General features: G+C 40.3%; 1 protein-coding gene and 1 long non-coding RNA gene across 3 annotated transcripts in view; one reads left to right on the top strand and one right to left on the bottom strand.

Annotated features, from left to right (window-relative positions):
* LOC101486510 (protein NLRC3-like) overlaps positions 1-26338 on the top strand; it is a 118589-nt gene that overhangs the window by 86084 nt on the left and 6167 nt on the right. The window contains exons 1-2 of one of the 2 annotated variants that reach the window (XM_076882492.1): positions 21136-21416; positions 21558-23328. The exons of the other annotated variant lie outside the window; for it this stretch is intronic. Coding sequence (XP_076738607.1) covers positions 21209-21416; positions 21558-23328 — 1979 coding nt within the window. The 5' untranslated portion in view covers positions 21136-21208. Of the gene's footprint in view, positions 1-21135; positions 21417-21557; positions 23329-26338 lie in introns of those variants that run through there. 2 annotated transcript variants of the gene reach the window in all.
* LOC143416869 (uncharacterized) lies at positions 362-1966 on the bottom strand. Its single transcript, XR_013097123.1, has 3 exons — positions 1655-1966; positions 1368-1454; positions 362-668 (listed from the first exon to the last, which is right to left on the bottom strand). It is a non-coding gene; the product is annotated as an uncharacterized LOC143416869 (long non-coding RNA).

Genomic DNA, 26338 nt, shown 5'->3' on the forward strand with positions numbered 1-26338 from the left:
GGGGCTTAGCCCAAAAGGATAGTATGCATGTGGGATTTTTTTTCCCTTGGGGGGGGGGGGGGGTAGAAATGACTGAAAGATTAATTGGCTCTGTTTTGAGTTTTGTTCAAAAAAGAATGACTTCATATAGGGAAAAATATATATCACATGTGCAGAACACCTTAAACTAGTTTTTTAATTAAGCAGCAAGGCAGAACAAAATCAGGGCTGTATCAAGACATGAGGACTAAACCCCAATTCAACCAGACCAAGAACTGATCCAGAATTAAAACAGGACTACAACAGTTCAAAATCAGCACTACTTGGGACTTAACCAAGACAGAACCAGAATCAGAACTAGATGATAGTAGCACTAAAAATCATCATAGACCTGCACTACACTTATTTTTTAATTTTACCAAAGTACAATATTTAGATTGAGAAAGGTTTATATAATTATTTAGCCTTGTTGTGCAAACAAGCCTTCATAACTTAATAAATATAGAATTTGAAAAATAACAAACCTAAAAAGAAACACTAGGTATGAGATACATGAGTACCTATGATACGGTGATACTTTTGGTAAACAACCATTTGACTAACATGTGTGTCTCACCTGCTCTTGTTCATCTCTGTTCTGTCCTCATTCTCCATCTCCCTCTCTGTTCCTCTCTCTCTCTCTCTTTGTGCTGACAATCATCAAATATACAGATATTTACAAACTCTTCAGATAAAAACACAAACACTTTTTAATTGTAACATCAAATCAGACTAAATGTTTATTTTTTTAGATTGATAAATATAAAAAACATATTTGTTAACTTTAAGAGTAAAGAGAGAAATCGTCTGTATTTCTTAATTGCAAATGGCACCAAATTGTATTCAAAATTGAGCCACACTTATGGAGCTCCACAGTTCTTTTCCTGGTGTTTTGGTTGACATCTCTTGATTTTCCCATGTCACAGAAACAGGCTCTGTGTTTTGCCTTATATGCATCCACAGCTGTGCCACCTGTTTACTCACATGGACTCTACTAACCTATCAGAAGCTTCTTCAGCTCAGAATGGAATCCTCTGGAGTTTTCTTATTAATTAACAATAAACTTAGTGTACATGTACTCCTAAATTTGATGAAAGTGATAAAAAACAGAAAGCTCTGTCTCTCTTTATTGTGACATTTAACTAATTCAAAAGATATTTCAATATTTATCTAAAACAAAAGTTTACTCTAAATTGATGTTGTGCAGTAAAAATGTTTTATGTTTTCTCCCTAAAGTGTAAATATCTGGTTACAAATGTGAATATCCTGCAGTGTACTGAAATTCCTCTTGTTTTGCATACAAATATACTGAACAACATACAAAGCATAATATATAAAATAACATTTACCTGAGTTTTTCTTTGAAAGAACCCTCTAATGTCCATTCTTATATTTCAGTACATAACTGAAACCGATTTAGTCGGGGAGGGTAAGAACTGAAAATATGAAATAAACACACGTAAGCTAAGACTCTCTAAAAAAATAGCATTTGTTCGGCTTTTCATTTCGCCATTTGTTGATTCACTTGAAGAGCAAGTAACGTAATATTGGTCAAGTGATCAGTTTGATATCAATCTTTCGTGATGCACCGTCATATTTACATTATTTGTACGGTACGAATGATTTGCTTTGGTACCTGGTCAAACTTAAGCTCTCCTTAGTATGGCTGGCTCCGTCTCTACAACAGCGCACTGACGGGCAGCAGCTGCCCCGCCCCCTCGCTCAGTCGCTTAGTGCCTGAGCTTGGATCATACCAATATCAGGGGGGGATTCACGCACAGTCGTAAATTCCCACAGTGTGCACTATGTGCTTCGAATATTGTGTGTACTTTTTGTTTTATACAGTTGTCAGCCAGGCATCTAACTATGAAAAAATTGCACTCCAAAATACCCCGGGCTTCTGACAAAACAACCCGGGCTTAAGCCCAGTAAGCCACCCCCACGCTCCGCCCCTGGTTCATACACATTTTTAGGGTCAAATTCAAGCACTTTTTAAGCACATTCAAGGTCAATTTTCAAGCTTTTCCAGCACATTACCAAAAAAGAAGCATGTTTCACTTTGCATCACCTCAGTAAGACCTTGTAAAAATTTAAACAAATCATCTGAGGTCGATTTAAATGTCTTTTGTTCCCCTTTTGTTAAAAGAGCAGCACACAAAAATACAGAAAAAGGAAACGGTTGCCTTACATGCATATAGTGTACAAACTCAAAAAACACATTCCTCTTAAAAATGCGCAAATGTGAACAAATCAACTTGTTAGAGATCTTCATCTCCACTGTAAATAAACAACAAGCCAGAGAACAAGAAAACTGCACCAAACACCACAAACACCAACAAATTAATGTCTTCTCATCAGACATTGAAGCTTCTTTCCTGTGTGACATAAAAAATAAGAGACAGATGTTTGTTTGTTTTTTTAACTAGTTAAGCACCCACGTTCAGTCATCCACCCATTCACGCACACATTCACACACTGGTGATGTAGCTACAACCACCCTGGGGCGCCACCAGGCCCTCTGACCACCACCAGCAGGCAACGGGTGAAGTGTCTTGCCGGGTGAAGTGTCTTGCCCAAGGACACAACGACCGAGACTGTCCAAGCCGGGGCTCGATTACAAGGCGAACTCCTAACTCTTGAGCCACGATCGCCCAGTGGGGACATGGGGACATTTCAATTTCCAGCAGGAAGCTCCCCCTTTTTGTTAAACCCTTTAGATCAGGGGTCGGCAACCTGCGGCTCTTTAGTCCTTATAGTGCGGCTCCGCGTGGTTTGTGAAAATAAATTAGCTGAAGTGTATTTTATTTATGTTAGTTCTTTTTTTAACTTGTAGTTCTAAATTGGAAGATTATTGTGATTTTGCAATACACACTCGCGGAAGCCGGTGTACCCGGCGAAACGCCGTGCATTTATCGAGCCTTTCAACCCCAGATAGGCCAATTATGGCTCTTTGGCTCTTTGGGTCTTAAAGGTTGCTGACCCCTGCTTTAGATGAACAGAGTTTTTTAATTAAATACATAATCTTTAATAAATGTTCTCTTTTATAAAAAGTAGGATAATTAAAAAAAACTTTTATTATACCGCTATTGAGTAGAAAAAAAACTCGTGTTTTCTGTCGTCTGTTATATAATATTAGTGATGTTTGTGACAATTAATTTCTTAATCGGCTGGGCTAACCAATAGTCCACAACCAGGAAACACTGAAATTTTAAGTTAAGTTTGAAAACAGTTTAAAAAAAAAAATACCCCATTCTAAAATGTCTTGTGACAATCTCATTGGCTTAGGGAGTGATGATGTCATAGATCTTAAGAATCTTAAGTCCTTTGATGTTTTTCCTTAAGTAGGGGTGAGAAACAGCAAGTTTTAGTTCGTTTCAGCAGCATCTGTGTTTGCAGCCTACAAAACGTTCACCACAAGCTCTTCAAAGTCATCGTATAGAAACTCCAACATGTTTCCAAGAAAAAAACAACCAATTCAAAAAGATTACGCCGCCTCTCCTTCCTGGCGTGGCCGGCCAATTTCCCCAAATGGCTCCTCATCCTTCCAAAGGGCGTTAGAGGAGAGTAGGAAGGAAAACTACCTTCTCCAGAAAAAAATGCAACAAATTGAAGAAGAGAAACTTCAACTGGAGGACAAATGTAGACGAATGGAAGCCCAAAATAAAGAGCTGGAAGAAAGACAACAGTGCCAGCCGGACATAAAAATTATTAATGAGGGCTGGGGAATCAAGTTTGCTCAGAGCCGAGAGCAGATTGTGCACCTCATTAAAGAAAACAGGCAAAAGAGTGCAGAACTAAAAGAAATGACCAACCAGCTCCAAGACAAGAAAACGATGACTGATAAGATACAACGGGATCTCCAATACATGGACCGAAAAAATCGGCTCCTCCAAAGCTCCATGAAGCTGTGGAAGAAAAGAAAGAATTCCTCCAACAGAAGGAAGAGCAGGACAAAAAGCAACGAGACATGCAGCACGAACTGAAGAGCATGCAGGAAAAATACCGCATGCTGAAAGAAAGCCTGGATGAAACACTGCGCCAAAATAAAGACCTTCTTCAACAGAAAGATCAACAGCAGGAAAGACTGAAAGAAGGAAAACGTATCGTCCAGGACTTTGAGTCTAAAAATCTAAAACTGCAAGAGTTTTGTAATCAGCTGGAGGACAAAGCAACTAAAGTGGAAGAAGAAAAGGACAAACTGGAGAAACGCTGCTCACAGATGCAGAGAAGGATCGATCAGATAGCGAGAAACAACTCCGAGCTCGTTAAGGGGATTTTGGTGGAATTCAATAACTTGAAGCGTGAAAACACTCAAATGCAGGCGCAAAAACAACAAGAAGACAAAATACATGAAGACCTGCAGCTCACGCTCCAAGAAATCCAGAAAAGAAACGAGCAGTTAGAAGACAAGCACAAAGAGGTCCAACAGAGAAATGCAGACATGCACAAGGACAAGCTGATACAGGAGGCAACATCCAAACAACTCAAAGACAAGCTTGAAGAACAACAAGCAACATTGGAAGAGGTGGAACAAAGATGTGAGAAACTTGAAGAACAAAACACAGAAACCATCGATGAGCTGAGAAATCTCATCCTGGAGAAAAAAGCGCTCGTGGAAAAGTGCATGAAAAAAAAGAAAAAATGGTTCCACTTGTTCCGGAGGAGAGACGCTACTGCTTCCTCACCTGATGTAGCCTCGTCTTGCTCCACCTCTGTTAACCCCCCCAACCAGTCCCGGCCGTTGACTGTCCCCTCCTGAGCCTGGTTCTGCCGGAGGTTCCTGCCCGTTTAAAGGCAGTTTTTCCTCCCCACTGTCGCCAACTGCTTGCTCAGAGGGGATTGTTGGGCTTTTCTCTCCTCTGCCTTGTTTCTTCATTTACTTGTTTAACTTTTTTCATTATTACTTCATTTTACCTTGTTTCTTCATTTACTTGCTTGTTTAACTTTTTTCAACTTATCTAAATAATAAACCAATTAAATTTATCCTTTGAGTATTTTTCATCTCATCTTTACAGAATCTTTCCAAAACATTTTCAAACATTCAGATCTGTCTTTTATTTTCTTCTTGAAGCCTCATAAATGGTGAACTAAAAACCCGGAACATGGTTTGAAACATAGTTTCAGCTGAAACTGGCATAACATGCTGTGTGTGTGTGTGTGTGTGTGTGTGTGTGTGTGTGTGTGTGTGTGTGTGTGTGTGTGTGTGTGTGTCAGGATATCACTAGTTAGGTCATCATGTTTAGACTCATTCACTCCAAAATTATTTAGGCCAAATCTTTAAAACAGTGTCATTTCATACACATTTTCAATTCACTTCAATCGCACAAATGCAGAAATAATTATTTGCAGTATCTTATTTATTATGAGAATGTCATGCCTGATCATTTGTACCTACACCACCAAAAATGGGGGCAAAAGGGAGGAGATCATGTTTAATCGGTTATAAGAAAAGGTCAGAAATATAAGTGCCGACATGAGCAGTGTCCACAGAAACCTCTGACTCTCAGCTCAAAGCTCATATAAACCATTTCTACAACCAGCAAACAAACAAAGACACCAAACAGTTAAAAGAGCAGTGACGTCACCACGAATCTGTGGTCAGGTAATATCCATGTTTTGATTGATGATTTTCTGGAGTTAAATGTGAACCGAAGCATATTTTGGGTGTTATATGCTATTAAATACTTTTTAATTTATTTAAAAGTATTTAATAGCATATAACACCCAAAACATGCTGGGTGTGGAAATAAGAAAATCAAAATTTCCTCTGTTTGAGTCACAGTAACTTTGACATAGTAACATTTGCAGTAAGTCCTAAATGTTCACCTTTAAAATCCCTCCCTCTGTTCATTTTGCCCACATCATGTTTCAGTGGTTGGCCTCAGGTTCTTCAGCTTCCTGACAGTCTGAAGTCAGCTGACAGAGTTTCACCTGCTAAATACACAGAAAATCTTGTTAAAGCCGCACAGTTTGCCCAACAGTAATATTCCCATTAAGCCCTTTCTAAACACTTTATAACAATGTGTCATCACTAAATTATAAACTTCTTCTCCAGATCTGCACGACTGCACTTAGTCACAGACTTTATTTAATTGTCCTGCGGCTGCTATCATATATTTTACCAAACAGTTCTTCTCACACAGTCACAGATATATTTCTCTCAATGCAAACTTCACTCATGTCTCAGACAGGAAACTTGAGTTTTTCTTTTTTTCTGTCCCCACTCATTCAACTAATTTGCATATTGAGTCACATCTCGAGAAGTTGCCCTGACAACAGAAATGCATATTCAAAACATTGCTGCATAATTCAATTATTATTCTTTTATTTTTATTTCTACAGTCGTCACTTCTTTTGCTCAATCAGCTGGAAACCACTTCTAATTCACTATTTTAAACCTGCTTTAAGCTTCTAATCACTGGTTGGTCCTCCCAGTCTCTTTTTCCTTGTCACAAAAGTCGCTCTATTGTCCTGCAACTTCCTGAGTTATTCCTCAGCTTCAGCCTTTAAGTGTGTTAAATCTACACCATTCAGCATTTATGTCATGTATTCACATTCATGAGTGTAAGCATGTCTTCATTGCGTGTATGTTGTGTGTTCATATTAATATTGAGTGTAAGCTGGTCTTCGTTGCCTCGATGTGTTTTTATAATCAGATTTAATTCCTGCATCTTTGCGCTGAACTGTGGATTCAAACTGTCTCACTTCTGATTCTCTCCAAAAACAATTTCACATGTGACAATTTCTACATGTGTGTTTTCTATTTTTCTATTCATTTATGTATTACTAGTTTATTTATTTCTTTATCTCTCTCTCTCTCTTACTTTTTTTATTTACCTTTCTGTTGCGATGCTCTGGATGTTTCTAAACCCCACAAATGCAGTCTCACTGTTCAACCCAATTTTCCTATGCTGGCATCCTGGCAGCTGCACGCTTGACTTTTCTCAGTTCATGGGCAGTTATTTTGCGCCTTGGTTTTTCCACACGCTTCTTGTGACCCTGTTGACTATTTTGAATGAAACGCTTGATTGTTCGATGATCACGCTTCAGAAGCTTTGCAATTTTGAGACTGCTGCATCCCTCTGCAAGATATCTCACTATTTTTGACTTTTCTGAGCCTGTCAAGTCCTTCTTTTGACCCATTTTGCCAACGGAAAGGACGTTGCCTAATAATTATGCACACCTGATATAGGGTGTTGATGTCATTAGACCACACCCCTTCTCATTACAGAGATGCACATCACCTAATATGCTTAATTGGTAGTAGGCTTTCGAGCCTATACAGCTTGGAGTAAGACAACATGCATGAAGAGGATGATGTGGACAAAATACTCATTTGCCTAATAATTCTGCTCTCCCTGTAGACTTTTGTCTTATCGCCTTAACCTCCATGGTCTCAAATTCTTTAAGGATATAATTTCTTTTAACTGGATTAGGGCAAATTTCATTTATCAAAATATTCCTGATCACTTTGTTTGTAAACCTGCTGTCACCAAATTCAACTCCAGCTATGCAGAGCTGCCTCAGTCCAGGAGAAATTTTAGAGTGCACAATATCTTCTTTTATCATTGATCTCAAAGGGACTGGGATGGCTTTCACTGGGGATTTATATCTCTTAGCAGTACATCTTACATCAAATTTCTCACAAAACGTCTCATGTTTTAGTAAGACCCCATTATCATCCATAAAATGAGCTACAGCCCAAATCCCTTTAGATCTCCATTCATCCACGTACACAGATTTCCTACACAAACGGATATACCTGTTGTTCCATATAGGGGTGTTGTGAGGAGTAAAGCTATGTTTATAGATTAATTTCCAGTAGAGACGGACCTGCTGATGGAAAGCTGAGAGTTTAACAGGTAACGAACTGCAATCAAAGTCACAACGTAACAAAAAGTCTATTCCACCCATTTTGCCAAAAATCACATTGGGAATAATGTTCCAAAAGGAATTTTTGTTCCTAATGAAAGATCTTAACCATTTCAATTTTAGTACACCATTCATAACATCAAAGTCAGTGGCATTAGCCCCACCCTCTTCATAATTCTTAATCACATAATTTTTCTTTATATAATGACATTTGTTCCTCCATATGAACCTAAAATTAAGAGTATTTATAGATTTAATTAGTTTTGGAGGTATGGGCAGAGAAAAGGCTGGATAGATGAGTCTGGACAGACTGTCCATGTTGGTTAGCAAGATTCTCCCAAACAGAGTTATGTCCCTTTGCAGCCACATGTTTAAAATTGACTTACACTTTTCTATATTGGTACAGATATTCTTATTTTCTGTTGATGTCTTATCCTTGCAAATTACAATGCCCAGATACTTCACCTCTTTTTTGATCTGCATATTATTTATTGCTTGCAGGGGACACTCATGCAGAGCTAGAATTTTGCATTTATTAATATTCAGCTGTAGGCCAGAAGCTTTGGAGAAATGGTTGATCGCCTGCAAGGCTAAAGGAATCTGGTCCTCATTTTTTAGAAACAGGGTGGTATCATCTGCCAGCTGACTGATTATTATCTGTTCACCCATCACAGTTAACCCCTTAATGTGACTGTTTTTAATCAAAATAATTCCTCTGACACAGAAGACCTACATTCCTGGTTTAATTCTTGCTGTCAAAAAATCATGGACTCTGTGGCTCCTTTAAAAACCAGGCAGCTTAAGGCTAAACCTGAGCCTTGGTTTAATGAGAGCAGTCGTGCTGTTAAGAGGGAATGTCGTCGAGCAGAACGGAGGTGGAAAAAGGATAAACTGCATGTATCATTTCAAATTCTCAAAGACTGCTGGCATCGCTACCAGAACACTGTTAAAGAGGCAAAAAGGGAATATTTTGCAAATATTATTTCTTCCAACTGTCATAACCCACGTGTGTTATTTAGGACCATTGACACTGTTCTTAATACTCCTTTGAATGTCTGTTTGGAAGTTTCTCCTGAGATTTGCAATGATTTTCTGAACTTTTTTATTGAAAAGGTTGTCACCATCAGGGCTCTTATCACAGCTCCTGACTCTGACCCCTCTGTCTCTGTCCCTTGCGCTGCTGTTTTCACTCAGTTTGAGCTTGTGACGCTCTCCTCTATAGAGGATGTGGTTTGCCATATTAAGCCCACAGGTTCCCCACGGGATCCTGTCCCTCCACAATTCTTTAAAGAAATTTTTCCTAGTATACAACAGTATGTCCTTGACATTATTAACAGCAGTCTGTCTTCTGGTGTGGTTCCTGCAAATTTCAAACATGCAGTAGTACAGCCACTGCTTAAGAAACCTGGCCTTGATCACACAGTTTTAGCGAACTATAGGCCTATTTCCAAGCTGCCTTTAGTCTCCAAGGTTTTAGAGAAAATTGTTTTTAGTCAACTGAAAGATTTTCTAGATGAAAATGGAATCTTTGAGGTTTTTCAGTCAGGTTTTAAAACCCTTCACAGCACAGAATCTGCATTACTAAGGGTTTTTAATGACATCCTTCTGGCATGTGATTCTGGTAACCATGTTGTTCTTGTCTTGCTTGACCTAACTGCTGCCTTTGACACAGTAGACCACAATATTTTAATTTCTCGATTACATGATGTAGTGGGTATTGGTGGCACTGCACTCAATTGGTTTAGGTCTTATTTGTCAGATAGAACTTTCTCTGTCAGCCTTCTCGGTTACGAATCGTCTTCTGCTCCTCTGTCATGTGGTGTTCCACAGGGCTCAATTTTAGGGCCACTGCTCTTTTCTCTGTATCTACTGCCTCTGGGTTCTATCCTTAGAAGGCATGGGATCTCATTTCACTGTTATGCCAATGACTGCCAAATTTATTTGACACTAAAACGCAAGGATGCCATCTCCATAAAACCTCTCTTGACATGTCTAGATGACATTAAAGCTTGGTTGGCTCGAAACTTTTTAAATTTTAATAAAAAGAAAACAGAAGTGTTGGTGTTTGGACCCAGTGGTCCCTGTGAGTCCTCCTCTGTTGTTTTAGGATCCCTGGAAGTCTATTTTAAATCTGTTGTTACTGACCTTGGTTTTAAGTTGGACAGTGATTTTAAATTGGACAACCAAATCAGAGCAGTGGTGAAGTCCAGTTTTTATCATTTAAGGCGACTGGCAAGACTAAAATCTTTTCTTTCGAGGCAGCACCTTGAAACAGTGATCCATGCTTTTATTTCTTCCCGCCTGGACTACTGTAACTCACTTTATGTGGGGGTCAGTCAGTCATTGCTCTCACGTCTGCAGCTGGTTCAAAATGCGGCTGCACGACTCCTAACAGGAACTCGAAAAAGAGAGCATATAACCCCCGTGCTGGCCTCTCTGCACTGGCTGCCTGTGTCTTTTAGAGTTAATTTTAAAATTCTTATGTTTGTTTTTAAATGTCTACACAGTCTTGCCCCGCCTTACCTCTCTGAGCTTCTTCATCCCCACATACCCTGTCGGTCTCTCAGGTCAGCTGACCAGCTGCTCCTGGAGGTACCGAGATCCAGGAGGAAGCTCAGAGGGGACAGGGCCTTCTCTATTGTGGCTCCAAAATTATGGAATAATTTGCCCATGCATGTTAGAGAGGCCCCTTCACTGTCCACTTTTAAATCACGTCTTAAAACCCACTTTTATTCCTTGGCTTTTAACCTCAGTGAGACTTAGTTTCTTTTTTAATGCAGTAGTTATTTAATTAATGATTTCACTCTTCTTTTATTTGTTTTTTATTTATATCTCATGTAATTTTATTTTACAGTTCCAATGTACAGCACTTTGTGTCAGCTGTGGTTGTTTTAAAGTGCTTTATAAATAAAGTTGATGATGATGATGATGAAAATAGACAACAGCTCAGCAACCATGATGAACAGAAGTGGTGAGCTGCTACATCCCTGCCTTATCCCTCTATTAACCTCAAACCTTGAACATGTACCATGTTCTAGCAAAACAGAGCTGTTAATGTCATTATATAGCATCTCTATAACGTTGATAAATTCCTCTCCAAAACCAAAAGACTGCAGAGTTTTTAATATGAACGTATGTTCAACTGAGTCAAATGCTTTGTAAAAATCCAAGAACAGGATGTACCCTCTCTCTTGGATTAATTCACTGTATTCAAGGAGATCCAAAACCAGCCTAATATTGTTATGAATTAGTCTTCCTTTCAAAAAACCTGATTGTGTTTCACTGATAATGTTTGAGATGCCTTTCTTTAGCCTCTCAGCTACAGCTCCAGACAGGATCTTATAGTCAGTGTTTAGTAAGGTGATGGGTCTTAAATTGTCTAAAATTCTTTTATCCTTACCCGATTTAGGGATCAGGGTTATCAGCCCTTGTTTCATGCTCGGCATCACTTCTTTTTTCTCTATCGATTCCTTTAATGCATCAAACAATAAAGTTCTTAGGTCCTTCCAGAAGAATTGATAAAAATTAGTAGTGAGTCCATCTGTCCCTGGGGACTTGTTTAATGCCATTTTCATGACCACCAAATCCAGTTCCTCAATTTTAAGCTCTGAATCACACAGATCTTTGAACGGCTTGTCAATACATGGGATGAGATTATGAATCTTATCAAAGAAACTATCAGAATCAGCTGCTGAATATTCTGAGGAGTACAATTTGGAATAAAAAGTGAAGACTTCTTTTCCAATCTTTCTGAAATCTTTACATTCAGTCCCATTTATCAACAAGCTTGAGATTAGATTTCTCTGCTGTCTGCACTTTTCCAGCTTACTAAAATATGATGAGTTCTTTTCACCTGCCTCAATCCACTTGGCTCTCGATCTTATAAAGGCACCCTGGGCTTTCTCTAGGTAAAGATCGTCTAATTTAGTTTGTAACTCCATCAATTTATTCTTTTCTTGCACGTTTAGTTTTTCTTTACTACAGCACTGAGTTATTTCACGAAGTAAATTACTTTCATATTCCCGTTTTTTCTTTGCAGAATTTTATAGTGAATTCTCTGATTTTGAATTTAATAAGTTCCCATTTCTGTATATTACCCACTACTGAGTCATCATTTTTTATATCTGTAATTTTATGTCTAATTTTATCACAATACTTGTCCTTATTTAAAAGGCTGGCATTAACTTTCCAATATCCCCTGCTACTACGTTTCATCCTTGTTGGTTCTAAGACAAGATCAATGAAACAGTGATCAGATAGGGGTGCTTTGGAGATTTTAGATGGTGAAGTACACCTCAAAATGTCATCGCTCACTAACCAATAATCAATTCTTGACCTGCTTTCTCCATTAGGTTTAAACCATGAATAATTCTTAACTCCAGGATTCAAACTTCTCCAAATGTCTGTAAAATTATTATCACTAGAAAAGTTCTCAATAATGTTATTCTGTTGCCTCCTTCCTAAGCGAGGAGGCCATCTGTCCATCCATTCATCTGAGGTCATGTTCCAGTCTCCTCCTACTAGGATGTAATCTGTGGGGTACATAACTTTAAACTCTGAAATAACATTTGTTAGATTTTCCAATAGACGTTTATTTTGACCTTCGTTATTATGTCCATAAAGATTTGTAACAATTAGAAATATACCTTCGCTCTTCAAGCTGCAGTTGACCAATGACCCTCACTATCAGCTTTATATGTTATAATCTCCCCTGGGAACTTATTAAAACAAATCGCCACACCTCCAGATCTGTTAGATCCACGACTGAAAAGAATCTTGTCTCCCCACTGATTAGCCCAAAAGGTAACATCGGCATCCACAGAGTGAGTCTCTTGTAAAAACAGACAGTGACATTTTTGCCCCTTGCAAAATAAAAAAAGTGCCTTTCTCTTAACAATTTCCTTCAAACCCCGAACGTTTAATGAACCAAAAGAAATTGTTGAGTGAACCATAATAAGAGTATGCTAAGAAAATAACTTTTTTTTAAAAAAAGAAAAGAAAAATATATAAACATGAGTTTAAATTGTAACACTTGTCACCAACTCAGTGACTAATAACCTTTAACTTTAAGTAGAACTCTTTTGTCCCATTAATAATATTCCACTGTATACAGTCTTACATCAAGTCTTTCATTCAACGTCGATGATCCTCCGTCCTTCGATGTATCCATGAGGACCCCGGAAAAAGGCCCGTTTCCCAGCCCGTCTGGCTTGTTCAATTTGCGGCCACAGCCGCCTCCTCTCTTCCCAGTCCTCCCGCGGCAGTACCTCAGCGAAGTGGAAACCGCCGTTCTTACAGACAGCCGAATCTTTGGTGCGACGCCAAATCTCCTCTTTCACGTGTCTCAGAGCAAACAGAATGATGATATGTCGGACCTTGTTCTCAATCTTCTTCCCAACTCTATGCACCACATCCACAGATTCTTCAAGCTTTGATATCATATCAGGTGCGATCTTGCCAAGAATTCCAATAACCAGCGATCTGACACCTTCATCTCTTTTCTCTTCTAATCCTTTAATCCGGAGGCACCACCTCATTTTGTACCTTTCTTGCTCTCACACTCTCTCCTTGAGATCGTAGTTATCTTTGGTCAACTGCTCGTTTCGTCTCTCCAACTCTTTAACCTTTTGTTTACATTCTTTCACCTCCTCCGAGTTGAACTGAACCGCTTTGGCTAGGCTGGCTAGCATCGTACTAGCTTGCTTGCATTGCACACTCAGGTCAGCTAGCTGCTCGTCCACTCTTTTTTCAAGGTTTTTTCTACGTAGTCATGATCCGTTCCTTCTCTGCTGTCTTCCTTTCCATCACATGGCGATGTTGTTTCTTGTTTTTTGAGGTCGAGTTTGAATTTAGCAGGTTTAACTATACTTGGGGCAGTCATTTTACTACTTTCGAGTGGAAACAATAACGAACACAAAGTAAATTCTGGGACAAGTTCAACGAGCTCCTAATTCGTGCGACTGCTCAACTCGCCATCTTGCGCCACCTTCTCACTACTAGATGAACTTGTGACACACATCTGCAGCAGAGGCTGAGTGGCTGCTCTCACACCTGGAGCATCCAAATCGACCCACAAACACGTTGAAAGATGCAATGCCATCAATGTGGATTGTCAAGACTGAGAGACCTCTTCCCTCTGACCCCTCCCCAAACCCTCAAACCCTCCTACCCACCTCGACATACAAACTCTGTGTGGCTTCACGTGTTCTGTTGATGTTTACATGATCGAAATAACTTGAACACAAACACAAACAAACAAAGAGGAAGACCGCACCGGAAGGAAACAACTACAAGTCCCAGCATCCTCTGTGTTTAGGGAGCAGCAGTGAAAGTGAAAGCAGGAGGAGGAAGGTGGAGCTGAGGCAGGTGAGTGTTAACATGAATATGTTTCTTCTTATGACATAAAATAATTCCACGCTGTTCGTGTCTGTGGGTGAAATGTGAGGCCGGTCGGCTCCTCTGAGCGCTGGTTTCCTGTAAGTAGAGAGGAAGTGAGTTTAGCTGAGCCTCCATTTAGTGTGAGAGAGCAGGAGGAGAGTGAGAGCTGTGCTGAGGCAGGGTGAGTGTTAACACCGCTCTGACATTACTGTGTCTCTGTGGCGGGAACAACAGGCTCCGTCAGTGGAGGCAAAAATAATCAGACTTTGGTTTTTCAAAGGAAACAACTTTATGTCGGAAGTTCCCGCACGCTCATTGGATAACGATGTGTCAATCTCGAGCTATTAGCCAATGAGCGTGCGGATTCACAGAAAGACCCGCCTTTATCACGGGACTTTAAAAACTACAATGGCGACAGAAACTCCGTGAGTGGAGTTCAGGGTGACGTTATGAAACTGTGACGTTTGAGCCACTTCCCGTTGAACGTGAAACTGATGGTTTCTGGTGTTTGGGTCTGTTTTTCTGTATTTATGCAGATAAAGTGTAAACTCAGATGAATTATACCATCAAATGTTAAAGGAAAATATCAGGATGAGTGTCTGTGAGCTGAGAAGGACGTGAAGCGAGCAGTTTATCCCAGAGCTGAAGCTGCTCTGTGTGCAGAGATGAGCTCAGATTCCTGCTGTGATTGATCAACAGTCACAGAAATGTAGACTTGTAGTTATTACTGCAGTATGGTCACAGCAGATACTGATGAACATGTATTATGAGGATGGATGATCAAGTTTCTCACTCTCTCCTTTAAATCTCAGTTTTTTCTTCTTCACAGTTTATCTGTTAATTTATTAATGAATAACACTGAAAGAGTTTCTGTTATATTTCCCCTTGAACATCAGCTTATTAGGGCGGCATTAGGAAATAGCCCCCCTCCAAAGAATGAATAAATGAATGATGATAATAATAAAATGATTCAAAAGCAGAGCTCAGAGTGGTAGAATGGTCAAACATGGATCCACGGGTGGTTCAACTGCATTTGGTGACGTGACTAAAGCAAATCTTTCAAATAATCCCACCATCAACGGGATGTTGTCTCCTTTACTACGGTTACTTTACTTGGTCACCGTGTGAATTTCTTTGAAATGAACCAAATTCTTTTATTTGTTGGTTGTTGCATATTTAACCTCTACAGTCAGGAAAGGAGGAGATGAGGCCTCAACAATGTTGGGTTGTAGCTGTGGTTCAGGTTAGAGTGAGTGTCCATGGAATAAATGTAAGTCAGTGAACTGGAAACATGACTGTGTTCAAACTTTGTTTTCCTTTTTATAATGAGTCTAATCAAAGGTGGACAGAAGTATCTCCACTGTGACTTTTCTGTGTCACCATCAGAGCTTCTGCACAGTGTTTCTGGGGCAGATAACATTGCAGCATTATGGAGACATTATGGAGACAAAAAGAAAAGCGTCTGGATTTCTTTAAGTTAAACTTAAAGAAGTCCAGACGCTTTTCTTGGACTGTTCAGTGTTGAGTCTCATTCACACACTCCCTCAGACTCTTCACACACTGATTTGCTGACATAAACACACTCCTGTGTGCTCTCTTGGCTTCACACACACACTGAGGACCATCTACAGACTGTGAGCTCCGTCTTCTTTGTCTTTGGAGCCGAACTCTGACAAAGTTAGGAACAAAACTTTTTCCAGCGTGTGAACTTTCCTCCTAGACTCAGTCTGAGCAGTCAGACCACATATTTCTAAAGCAGCACATGAAGGTGTGGCTCACACACACACAGGTGAAGGAAACAGCTGCAGTATTAAAAGCTGCTTCACTGTCTACAAATATATGAACTGAATGTTTCTTTCAGGCTGTAAAAACCTTATTTATCCTCCATTACAGTCCTGCATTCAGAGCATTACTTCTGTTATATTAGTACATGTATTTTATTCTGATGAACACATGAAACTCTGAGCTGGATTGAATCCATTGAATCAGAGTCCAGGACTCAGACTAAACACACTGAATGTGTCCTGAGCTCGGCCGCTGTTCCACAGTAACTGCTGTCAGAGTCACTGTTACTGAGTTAGCTTAGCTAGCAGAGCAGCTAGCAGTTAGAGTATGAACTCTGTAAGCAGTCAGCTCGGTCCTGGACATGGTTACTGACATAAAGCTGCTCTCTGCAGCCATGTTTGACCTTTGTAGGACTACAGTAATGGAGGATTTGGAGGCTGAACTCGGCTCTGTGACACTTTTTGTAGTGAACTGATGAAAGCTGCGTCTCAGATGGATGTTAGTCCAACACATCAGACACGACCTCTGCAGCTCTCAGTTGATGTGCACATGAATGATTTGTGTTTCCTCTGCAGGTGAAGGTAGAAAGTGTGTGTGAGCTGATGTGAACTGAGCAGCATGGATCAGTGTGAGGACAGAGAGGAGGGAGTCCCTCCCTCTAAAAGCACTCTGTGTGGGGAACATGAGAGCCAGACCAAAGCTCAGAGGTGAGATGACCATCTCTAACTGTCCATGACTCTTCTCCATGTCACAGCTCAACACTCACATCACTGCTCCATCATTATTCACACTCATACCTCTGTGTGTGTTGTTTTAAAGCCCAGAGCTGTGGGGCGTACCAGGCTCAGCTGGACATAACCCTGAAACTAATCCAGAGCCTGGACCTGAACCCAGCTGTGTTTCCTTAAAGAGCAACGATTCGAAGGATATCAGTGTAAACTTTAACAAAAGACTGTTATGTGACAAAGAGTAAGCACATTATTTTTATGAGATTGTTCATCATGTCTTTAATTTAATATTTCCAGTTTTTCCTTCCTGTCTCATGAAGCTGTGACATTTATTCTTTTTCTTTTAGGATCAATAAGAGGCCAGAATCTCCTGGACCTGAACCCAGCTGTGTTTCCTTAAAGAGCAACAGGTCGAAGGATGTTGTTATAGACTTTAAAGGATGTTCTTCTGCTGCTGAGAGGTAATGTGTGTCTAGATGTTGTTCCTGACTCTGTATTTTTGAATAAATCCTCATGTTTAATATCAGCTCAGCTCTTTTTCACACATTTCTATGTTGGTATGTGAAGCGGTGTGTGTTGGAGTGTTTCCACAAACACAGCAGTCAGAGTGGAAAGAGTGGATGTTGTAGGAGGTGTTTGTGTAGTGAAGAGGCTGAGTGTCTGTAGGACTCCAGCTGCTCCAGCAGGTGTCTCCTTTGTGCTTTGCTTCAAACACAGTGTAGGGAGGAGCTTCCACTCAGGTGTTTCAGGTGTTGCTGGATGGAGGAGGACAAATAGTTTGTCCCTTCAGTGACACTTCAGCAGCTCAATGTTCTGGGAGATGTTTGTCTTTATGAAGGTTTATGGATTCTTGTTCTTACTTTGGTTAAACTGAGCAACACATTTTCCATCTAACATTTAAAGTAAATTTCCAGGTGAATAAAAGATCTGCAGCTGCAGCCTCTGTGATGTTTCACAGTCTGAAAGTAACAAATTCAACCAGAGTTCAAACAAAGGCTTAATATACGTGTGTGTTTGATATAATGCCAACAAGTACAAACAGGTGTTCTTACAGGTCTTAATCACAGAGGTCTGATAAGTCTGGTGACTTTCACACTCAGCAATTTTGCTGCCTTTTATTTTATATTGGCCTTTTTAAAGCCCTTCAAAGTCTCCCACATTCATACAGAGCTTTTAACACCAAACTCCTTTACAGTCCTTCTCCTCTCACACACGATCACACGACTGATTTGTCTGCAGCAGCTGTGTTACTGCTAGTATTTTATTATGTGTGTAATCTCCAAATATTGTTCCTGTGCTTTAGTTTGACTTCCTTCTGCAAACTCAGCTGCTCTGTTGCTGATACACGTCTCCATGAATATGATTGATCAGATGCTGCCAACACCATGTGTTTCATGTGAGCGCTCAGCTGAAACCCTGGGTTGACTTATCGAGTTAATAACAAGCTTCACGTGACTGTGAATGCTAAAGTGAATCAGATAAAGGAAAGAGACCCTGCTAATGTTGGACTCACTTCTTAGTGTAGATCCCAGGAGGAAGTTCAACATAGCCATTCTTTGTGCTAGCTCGACCAAACCTGAGACCACAGTGCAGGATAATGATCATCATCTGTCTCTGTCAAGGACATTTAAAATCCACAAATAACAAACATAATTATATTTGATCATTAAAAATGATGATTAAACAAAGTGTCAAACATACTTAAGTAGAAGGACTGATGTTTGTGTTAAAATACCCTCTTAAAGCTGAAATAATGATTCAACTTCTTTACTCAAGTAAAGGTAAAAGAGTACAGGCTCTGAAATGTACTCACAGTATTAAAGTAAAAACGCCATCTTTGAAGGAAATTTCTGCCAGTTTTTGTGCAAAGTTACCTGAATTTCTACCTCCAACATTAATATGAGAAAATTATCTGAACTTTTATTCTAATGAATTTAATCAGCTTGAACATTTTGTAGCACAAAAGTAGAAAAAACCCAAAGGGAATCAAAAATAGCTCCGTTTGCTGTTGCCTGCATTGTAGATGGGCGGCTTTGCCTCAACACCTAAACAGGAAAATGAGTTTAGTCAAGTATTAAAGTGGGATTGAAGAGGTGAGGAAACCAGAGATCAGGTGTTGTGGTGCAGCATTAAGATAAGATGGGGCCTGATTATTTAAGACCTTGTATGTGAGGAGCAGCCAATGAAGGGAAGCCAAAACAGGAGAAATCTGCTCTCTCTTTCTAGTCCCTGTCAGGACTCTTGCTGCAGCATTTTGGATTAGCTGAAGGCTTTTCACTGAGTTTTTAGGACATCCTGATAATAATGAATTACAGTCGTCCAGTCTAGAAGTAATAAATGCATGAACTAGTTTTTCAGCGTCACTCTTTTTAGCATTTTTTAACAACAAGCTTCTATCTATTAGGGCTCTTGTCTCGCCGACTGCTGCCTCAGATCAGAGTCTTTCTCCTGTGTGCTCAGCTGTCTTAGAGCAGTTTGATCCCGTCTCCCTTAATGACTTGACTGCGGTAGTTTGTATCCTAAGATCATCACACTGCCCCTCTGATTGTCGCCCCCCAACTACTCTTTCAAGGATTGTCAGGTTGGAGATCGGCCTATAATTAGCTAAGACAGCTGGGTCTAGGGATGCTTTTTAAGTAAAGGTTTAACTACAGCCAGCTAGGGATGGGTACCGTTTAGATTTGAAAACCTGCTAAATCAGAATAGTTGCTGATGACGGCTTTTTTCTTTTCCATCAATCACGTATAATCTTAACTCAAAGTGAACATAGACTTGATTGCTCAGATCAGCCAATTCAAAATGCTAATTCAATCAACTCTGAGTTCATGGCTAGACTCAGTTTGTTGGCCCTGCACCTTAAAACTATTTCCTGTTTGTCTCTCGTGTTTTTTGGATATTGTTTTTTCACATCTTATGTCACGGCTAGCGGGGCGAGCCATGTTGAATTTAATAAAGGACCCAAGATGCCGACACTGCTGTGAAGTGAGTGAGCTTTATTGAAACGGTGAAGTGCAGTGGAGATGGCCTGTGCAGAAGCTAAGATAACCTCTACTGAAAAAACTACAAAACTAACCTGAAACCTTAAACGGAGACACGGGGAGACAACACAGACGAACCAGCAACAAGCAGGAGAAAACAAAGGGCTCATATACACAAAAGAGCCATCAGGGAATGAGAAAAGGGAGACACAGCAGGATTCATTGGACATAACCAGACAAGGGGAAGCAAAAGTAGACACACTAACGTAGGACATGGCACTGTCAAAATAAAACAGGAAGTGAACACAGAGACACAATACTAACACAGTACAGAGGGAACACAGAAACCAAAACCTCAGAACTAGAAAATCTTAATCAGAATGAAATTGTAACAAAAGACAAGAACAATCAAAACAAAACCACTGAGTCCACAGACTCGGGACATACATCGGCTCAAACTGTGGTCATAAATATTTTGTACTTGTAAATCAGACTGTGTAGTTTTGAACTGAGTTTTGTAACATTGTAAAACAAAATATCTGGAAAGTTCATGTTTTTGCGTTCATTGATTTGTGTGTGTAAAAATGTAATAAATGTAAGAAACATTAGAACTACTTTTGCTGACACAAAGTTTGGCGAGCACTGCAAGTTGTCCCTTTAAACCAGTCACTGATATAAAGAGAGCACCTTGTTCCAGGGCATCTGAGCATGGAGGGAAAGCTTTATGCAGGAGATGGTAAGAGCTGTTGGGACTAAAGAAACTGAGCAGAAAACTACAGACATCTGGAAACTGAGTTGTTAATTCTCAGTGGGATCAGCAGGACTAGCAAAGCTTCACCATGACAGTCATCTGATTGACTGAACCCATCCAAACATCACTTCATGGACCTTTAGCTTGTGTCTGTGTGTGGACAGACATAACATGAGCTAATTATACATTACTCCTCCACAGAGTGGACCAGCAGAGAGCAGAGGTTTCCACTGGTCAGTCTGCACAGCAACATCAAACACACCTGGACTCTGTGGTTATGGTTTGTAGTACTACGTTTACATTTGTTCTTTTCAGTCACCTCTATGCTGCACTTTGTGGACTAGAGGATTGTCATTGTGTCCAACATAAGTCAGAGTTTGGGCTCCATGATTTCAGTCAGATTGGGGTGACTGTAGCTCAGGAGGGGAGCAGGTCAGCTACTAGTTAGGTTTGTGAATCAAACCCTGGCTGGCAAATGTACTGGGTAACGTACTAAACCCAAGCTGCCCTCTGATGCATCCATCAGAGTGTGAAAGAAAGTATTTAAGCATAGAACAATGTGCTTGGTTGAATGAGGCATGTTGTATAAAATGCTTTGTGTGCACAGAGTATCAAAGAGAGCTATATAAGAACCAGTCCATTTACCACTGGGTAATTCATATAGTCTTCTTTTCCAGCGGCTGGAGGACAACATCACCATGTTTGTGAAGAACGAGCTGAAGAAGATCCAGAAGCTTCTGAGTCCAGATCACCCAGAAACTTTAAAGAGCCAGATGGAGGATGAGGAGATGTTTGAAGGTGAGGATGAAGATGAAAGAAAGAGCTGCAGAGAAGCATTTCTGAAGATCACACTCCACTTCTTGAGGAGACTTAAGCAGCATGAGATGGCTGACCATCTGCAGAGCAGTAAGAGAATTTCTCTAAAGACTGAATATTGATCTTTCCTAATAGCTCAAGAAATGGACCAATAGACAATCATCCTTTCAGGGTACTGAAAGGCTATGATATTTATTATATAATATTTTTTTCTGAAATTCTTACCTTCAGAAATATTTGCTCCACTCTGTAAACGTGAACTTAAAGCCCAACTGAAGAAGAAGTTCCAGTGTGTGTTTGAGGGCATCGCTAAAGCAGGAAGCCCAACCCTCCTGAATCAGATCTACACAGAGCTCTACATCACAGAGGGAGGGACTGCAGAGGTCAATGAGGAACATGAGGTCAGACAGATTGAAACAGCATCCAGGAAACCAGACAGACCAGAAACAACAATCAGACAAGAAGACATCTTTAAAGCCTCACCAGGAAGAGACGAACCAATCAGAACAGTGCTGACAAAGGGAGTGGCTGGCATTGGGAAAACAGTCTTAACACAGAAATACAGCCTGGACTGGGCTGAAGACAAAGCCAACCAGGACATCCAGTTCATATTTCCATTCACTTTCAGAGAGCTGAATGTGCTGAAAGAGGAAAAGTTCAGCTTGGTGGAACTTGTTCATCACTTCTTTACTGAAACCAAAGGATCAGGAATCTGCAGGCTTGAAGACTTCCAGGTTGTGTTCATACTTGATGGTCTGGATGAGTGTCGACTTAATTTGGACTTCAACAAAACTAAAATCCTGACAGAAACCAGAAAGTCCACCTCATTGGATGAGCTGCTGACAAACCTCATCAGAGGGAACCTGCTCCCTTCTGCTCGCCTTTGGATAACAACACGACCTGCAGCAGCCAATCAGATCCCTCCTTGGTGTGTCGACATGGTGACAGAGGTCAGAGGGTTCACTGACCCACAGAAGGAGGAGTACTTCAGGAAGAGATTCAGAGATGAGGAGCAGGCCAGCAGGATCATCTCCCACATCAAGAAAGCTCGAAGCCTCCACATCATGTGTCACATCCCAGTCTTCTGCTGGATCACTGCTACAGTTCTGGAGGATGTGCTGGAAACCAGAGAGGGAGGAGAGCTGCCCAACACCCTGACTGAGATGTACATCCACTTCCTGGTGGTTCAGGCCAAAGTCAAGAGGATCAAATATGATGGAGGAGCTGAGACAGATCCACACTGGAGTCCAGAGAGCAGGAAGATGATTGAGTCACTGGGAAAACTGGCTTTTGATCAGCTGCAGAAAGGAAACCTGATCTTCTATGAACCAGACCTGACAGAGTGTGGCATCGATATCAGAGCAGCCTCAGTGTGCTCAGGAGTGTTCACACAGATCTTTAAAGAGGAGAAACAACTGTACCAGAACAAGGTGTTCTGCTTTGTTCATCTCAGTGTTCAGGAGTTTCTGGCTGCTCTTCATGTCCACCTGACCTTCATCAACTCTGGACTCAATCTGCTGGAAGAACAACAAACAAGCTCTCAGACAGAGAAATACTTCTACCAGTGTGCTGTGGACAAGGCCTTACAGAGCCCCAATGGACACCTGGACTTGTTCCTTCGTTTTCTCTTGGGTCTGAAGACTAATCAAACTCGTTTGCAAGGCCTCATGACACAGACAGGAAGTAGCTCACAGACCAATCAAGAAGCAGTTCAGTACATCAAGGAGAAGCTCAGTGAGAATCTGTCTGCAGAGAAAAGCATCAATCTGTTTCACTGTCTGAATGAACTGAATGATCGTTCTCTAGTGGAGGAGATCCAACAGTCCCTGAGATCAGGAAGTCTCTCCACAGATAAACTGTCTCCTGCTCAGTGGTCAGCTCTGGTCTTCATCTTACTGTCATCAGAAAAAGATCTGGATGTGTTTGACCTGAGGAAATACTTTGCTTCAGAGGAGGCTCTTCTGAGGCTGCTGCCAGTGGTCAAAGCCTCTAAAAAAGCTCTGTAAGTTATAAAGTTTTTATTATTTAATTTGGTTGGTATGTTATGAAAAACACACTGCCATGAACTTCTGTTTTGTTTTTGTCAAAATCACTGTAATATAATCACTGTACCTTTATATACACGTGACTTGTATTAATGTTGCTGCCCTCTTGTGGCTAAAGTGTAATTATGTTCTTGTTATTAGGGAGGATTTGAGAGTAACATGCCAAGTGAGTCAGCACCTTCGCTTTAGCTTAAAAAATCCAAATTCTTATGTCATCAGTTATAGTTGCATGTATTCATTATCATAACTTAACCTTTAATATTGATGTCTTAAATTTATTTTGAGTAAACTAATGTTAAGGTTCAAATATTGGGGAAGGAGAGTACAAACAACCATCGTCCAGAACTTGGTCAAACGATTTTAATGAAATACACGCGTGGGAAGACCAGCTCCGTTCGCAGACCGGGCTGATCTCCGACTTAATCAAAGCATAAACAGATATTTTATACCATCAGGGCTTGAATTTAATGACGCCCCCTCATACGTCACAAACAGAATATATGCATACGTCAAATCAAAACCACAATGACTTTTAACACAGTTTAAAAGAACATTATCTCCTATCTTCATGGCAGGTACTTCCTGTCACTGCCGGATGCTCGCTTATCATCTTGACACATCAGCAGCAGTTCTGCGACAAACTGCTCTTTTGCAACCCCGAGCAAAACATGATTAAACTTCCACCTATAAATGATTCTCTTTAACTAAGTGTGTGTCTCGTCCTTAAAGGCTCCTCAAAATAACCTGCACTTAGACTCTGCTTTCGGTTTCAGTTCTGCAAAAGACACACTCTTCAAACCTGCAACTTCCTGTCAGCCTGCAACTTAGTCTTTCTGAAAGACACACACTGTTTAAACATCTGAATGCAATATCAGTTCTGTAGATTATATTATTAATGCAATGGTAATGATGATGATTATTAACAATAGCAGCAAAATATCTCTCCAATCTCAATACTCCCTCTCTCGACCTCTGGAACACCAGAGGTCACAATACATTGTGTTGGGTCACTCCTCAGCCCACTCAGCTGCTTCCATGTCCATCCATGGCATCATGGACATCGGGGTCACCACTCCCGCTCTGACCCTCTCTAGCCGTCCTCTGGCTCAGCAAATCAGACAACCTCATGTCATCTAAGTGGTCCAGTAATAAACACCAGCTCCCCCTCGAGAACACTCCATGCGTAAGATTAGGTTTTTTCTGCGTCCCTCTCTTGTGGTCCATCATGCCTCGGGCCTCCAGCATCCTCACCCCCTTGTGGTCGCCGAGATCTTGTGTAAAGCAAACCAAACACCTTTTCCTGCACCTCCCTAACTTATCATCTTTGGGACTCTTTAATCAAAAGCCTGATCCTAATTATCTTCTTGACTTATTGACTTGTATTTATATATATTCTTCAACATTACTCATCATTTTAAAACTCTTAAAACGCTGCTTTCACGTCCCTGCATGCGTTTCCTGTCGCTTGCCTTATCTAATCATCAACATCCTGTACACAGAACTCTCGCTGCTGCAAGGCCTCCACTCTGACCTAGAATCTCCTTTCACAAGAAAATCATTATAAGCGCCTATTCTACTAAAAGATCCAAAAAAAAACAACCACTTTAATCAATTAAGTTTAAACATATAAGCAATTACTCCTGCATACATTTTATCATAGCTAAACGCTGCCTTGAAACAACTCCTGTGTGTTAACACCAGTGTTGGTCAAGTTACTTGAAAAAAGTAATCAGTAACTAATTACTGATTACTTCCCCAAAAAAGTAATCCCGTTACTTTACTGATTACTTATTTTCAAAAGTAATTAATTACTTAGTTACTTAGTTACATTTTAAAAACACGATTTACAACCTGAAGAGGTGATAAAGCGATAGATCTTTCAGCCCAATTCTACTTTTTCTGCATAATCCATCATACAAAATGTAATCAAATGGAAAAGTCTCTTTTTTTAAACTTGTTTTATCAGTTTTAATCTTTTAATTTTATGCATCAAGCAAAAATTTAATTATATGCAACATTCTCACTCTTTCAAATAGATGCAAGTAAAACACAGCAGAAAATAAATAAACTCAAAGACTCAGCGGTCCTGTTGCTCTATTTTGACCTGTAAAGCAGGACTGGGGGTAGGCGGAGGTTTACCCTGGTGCAGGTGTGCCGCGGTCAGTTGAAGAATCCGCGAGTTTCTCTGTGAATTTCCCATTACGTCGTTGCGCACTCGGTGCTTGCTTGGAAGTTTAGGGGTTTTTTTCCGCTGTAAAAGGTTTTCTTCCCACGCACAACGGACACTAATGTTTTTGTCACTTTTTATGGAATCAAACTCAAAATAAGGTCAGTACTTCCACGCTTTAAACGCTGCACGCTCATACTCTCTCCCGCAATCGATTTATGATCCATTGTTGATCTGCACACAGCTGTTGTCACTAACGGCGCACTCGCTTAGGTCACTGTCGTGAGACATTCTCGCAAAAAAATCACGGTTTTAGTAACGCAGTAACGCAGCGTTCCTACGGGAAAGTAACGGTAATCTAATTACCGATTTTGCAATAGTAATCCCTTACTTTACTTGTTACTTGAAAAAAGTAATCAGATTACAGTAACGCGTTACAAGTGACGCGTTACTGCCCATCTCTGGTTAACACTAACTTCATTTTAAAACTCACATTTCCTATGTTATAACCTGTTTTTGGTACAGCCTTTTTATTTCATCTTGCTCCTTTGATGTAACAATACCTTCTCATTCTAGTTTATCAGACTTAACCAAAATATATGCTTTCCTTCCTTTGGTCCTTCTCTAAAGCAAGAAACTCCTATTCAGTTCCTCTTTTCTGTCACTTATTACAGGGCCAGCTCAAGTTCAGTTAAACGCTAAATTAATTTGAGGCCTTTTGCCTGGAATCAATACTGTCATGTGTGTTTATGGACTCTGTGTCTGTAAGCGTGTGCAATCCTTCAATAACTCATATCATC

Source organism: Maylandia zebra, linkage group LG3 (assembly GCF_041146795.1).
Source record: "Maylandia zebra isolate NMK-2024a linkage group LG3, Mzebra_GT3a, whole genome shotgun sequence".
Classification (NCBI taxonomy): Eukaryota; Metazoa; Chordata; class Actinopteri; order Cichliformes; family Cichlidae; genus Maylandia; species Maylandia zebra.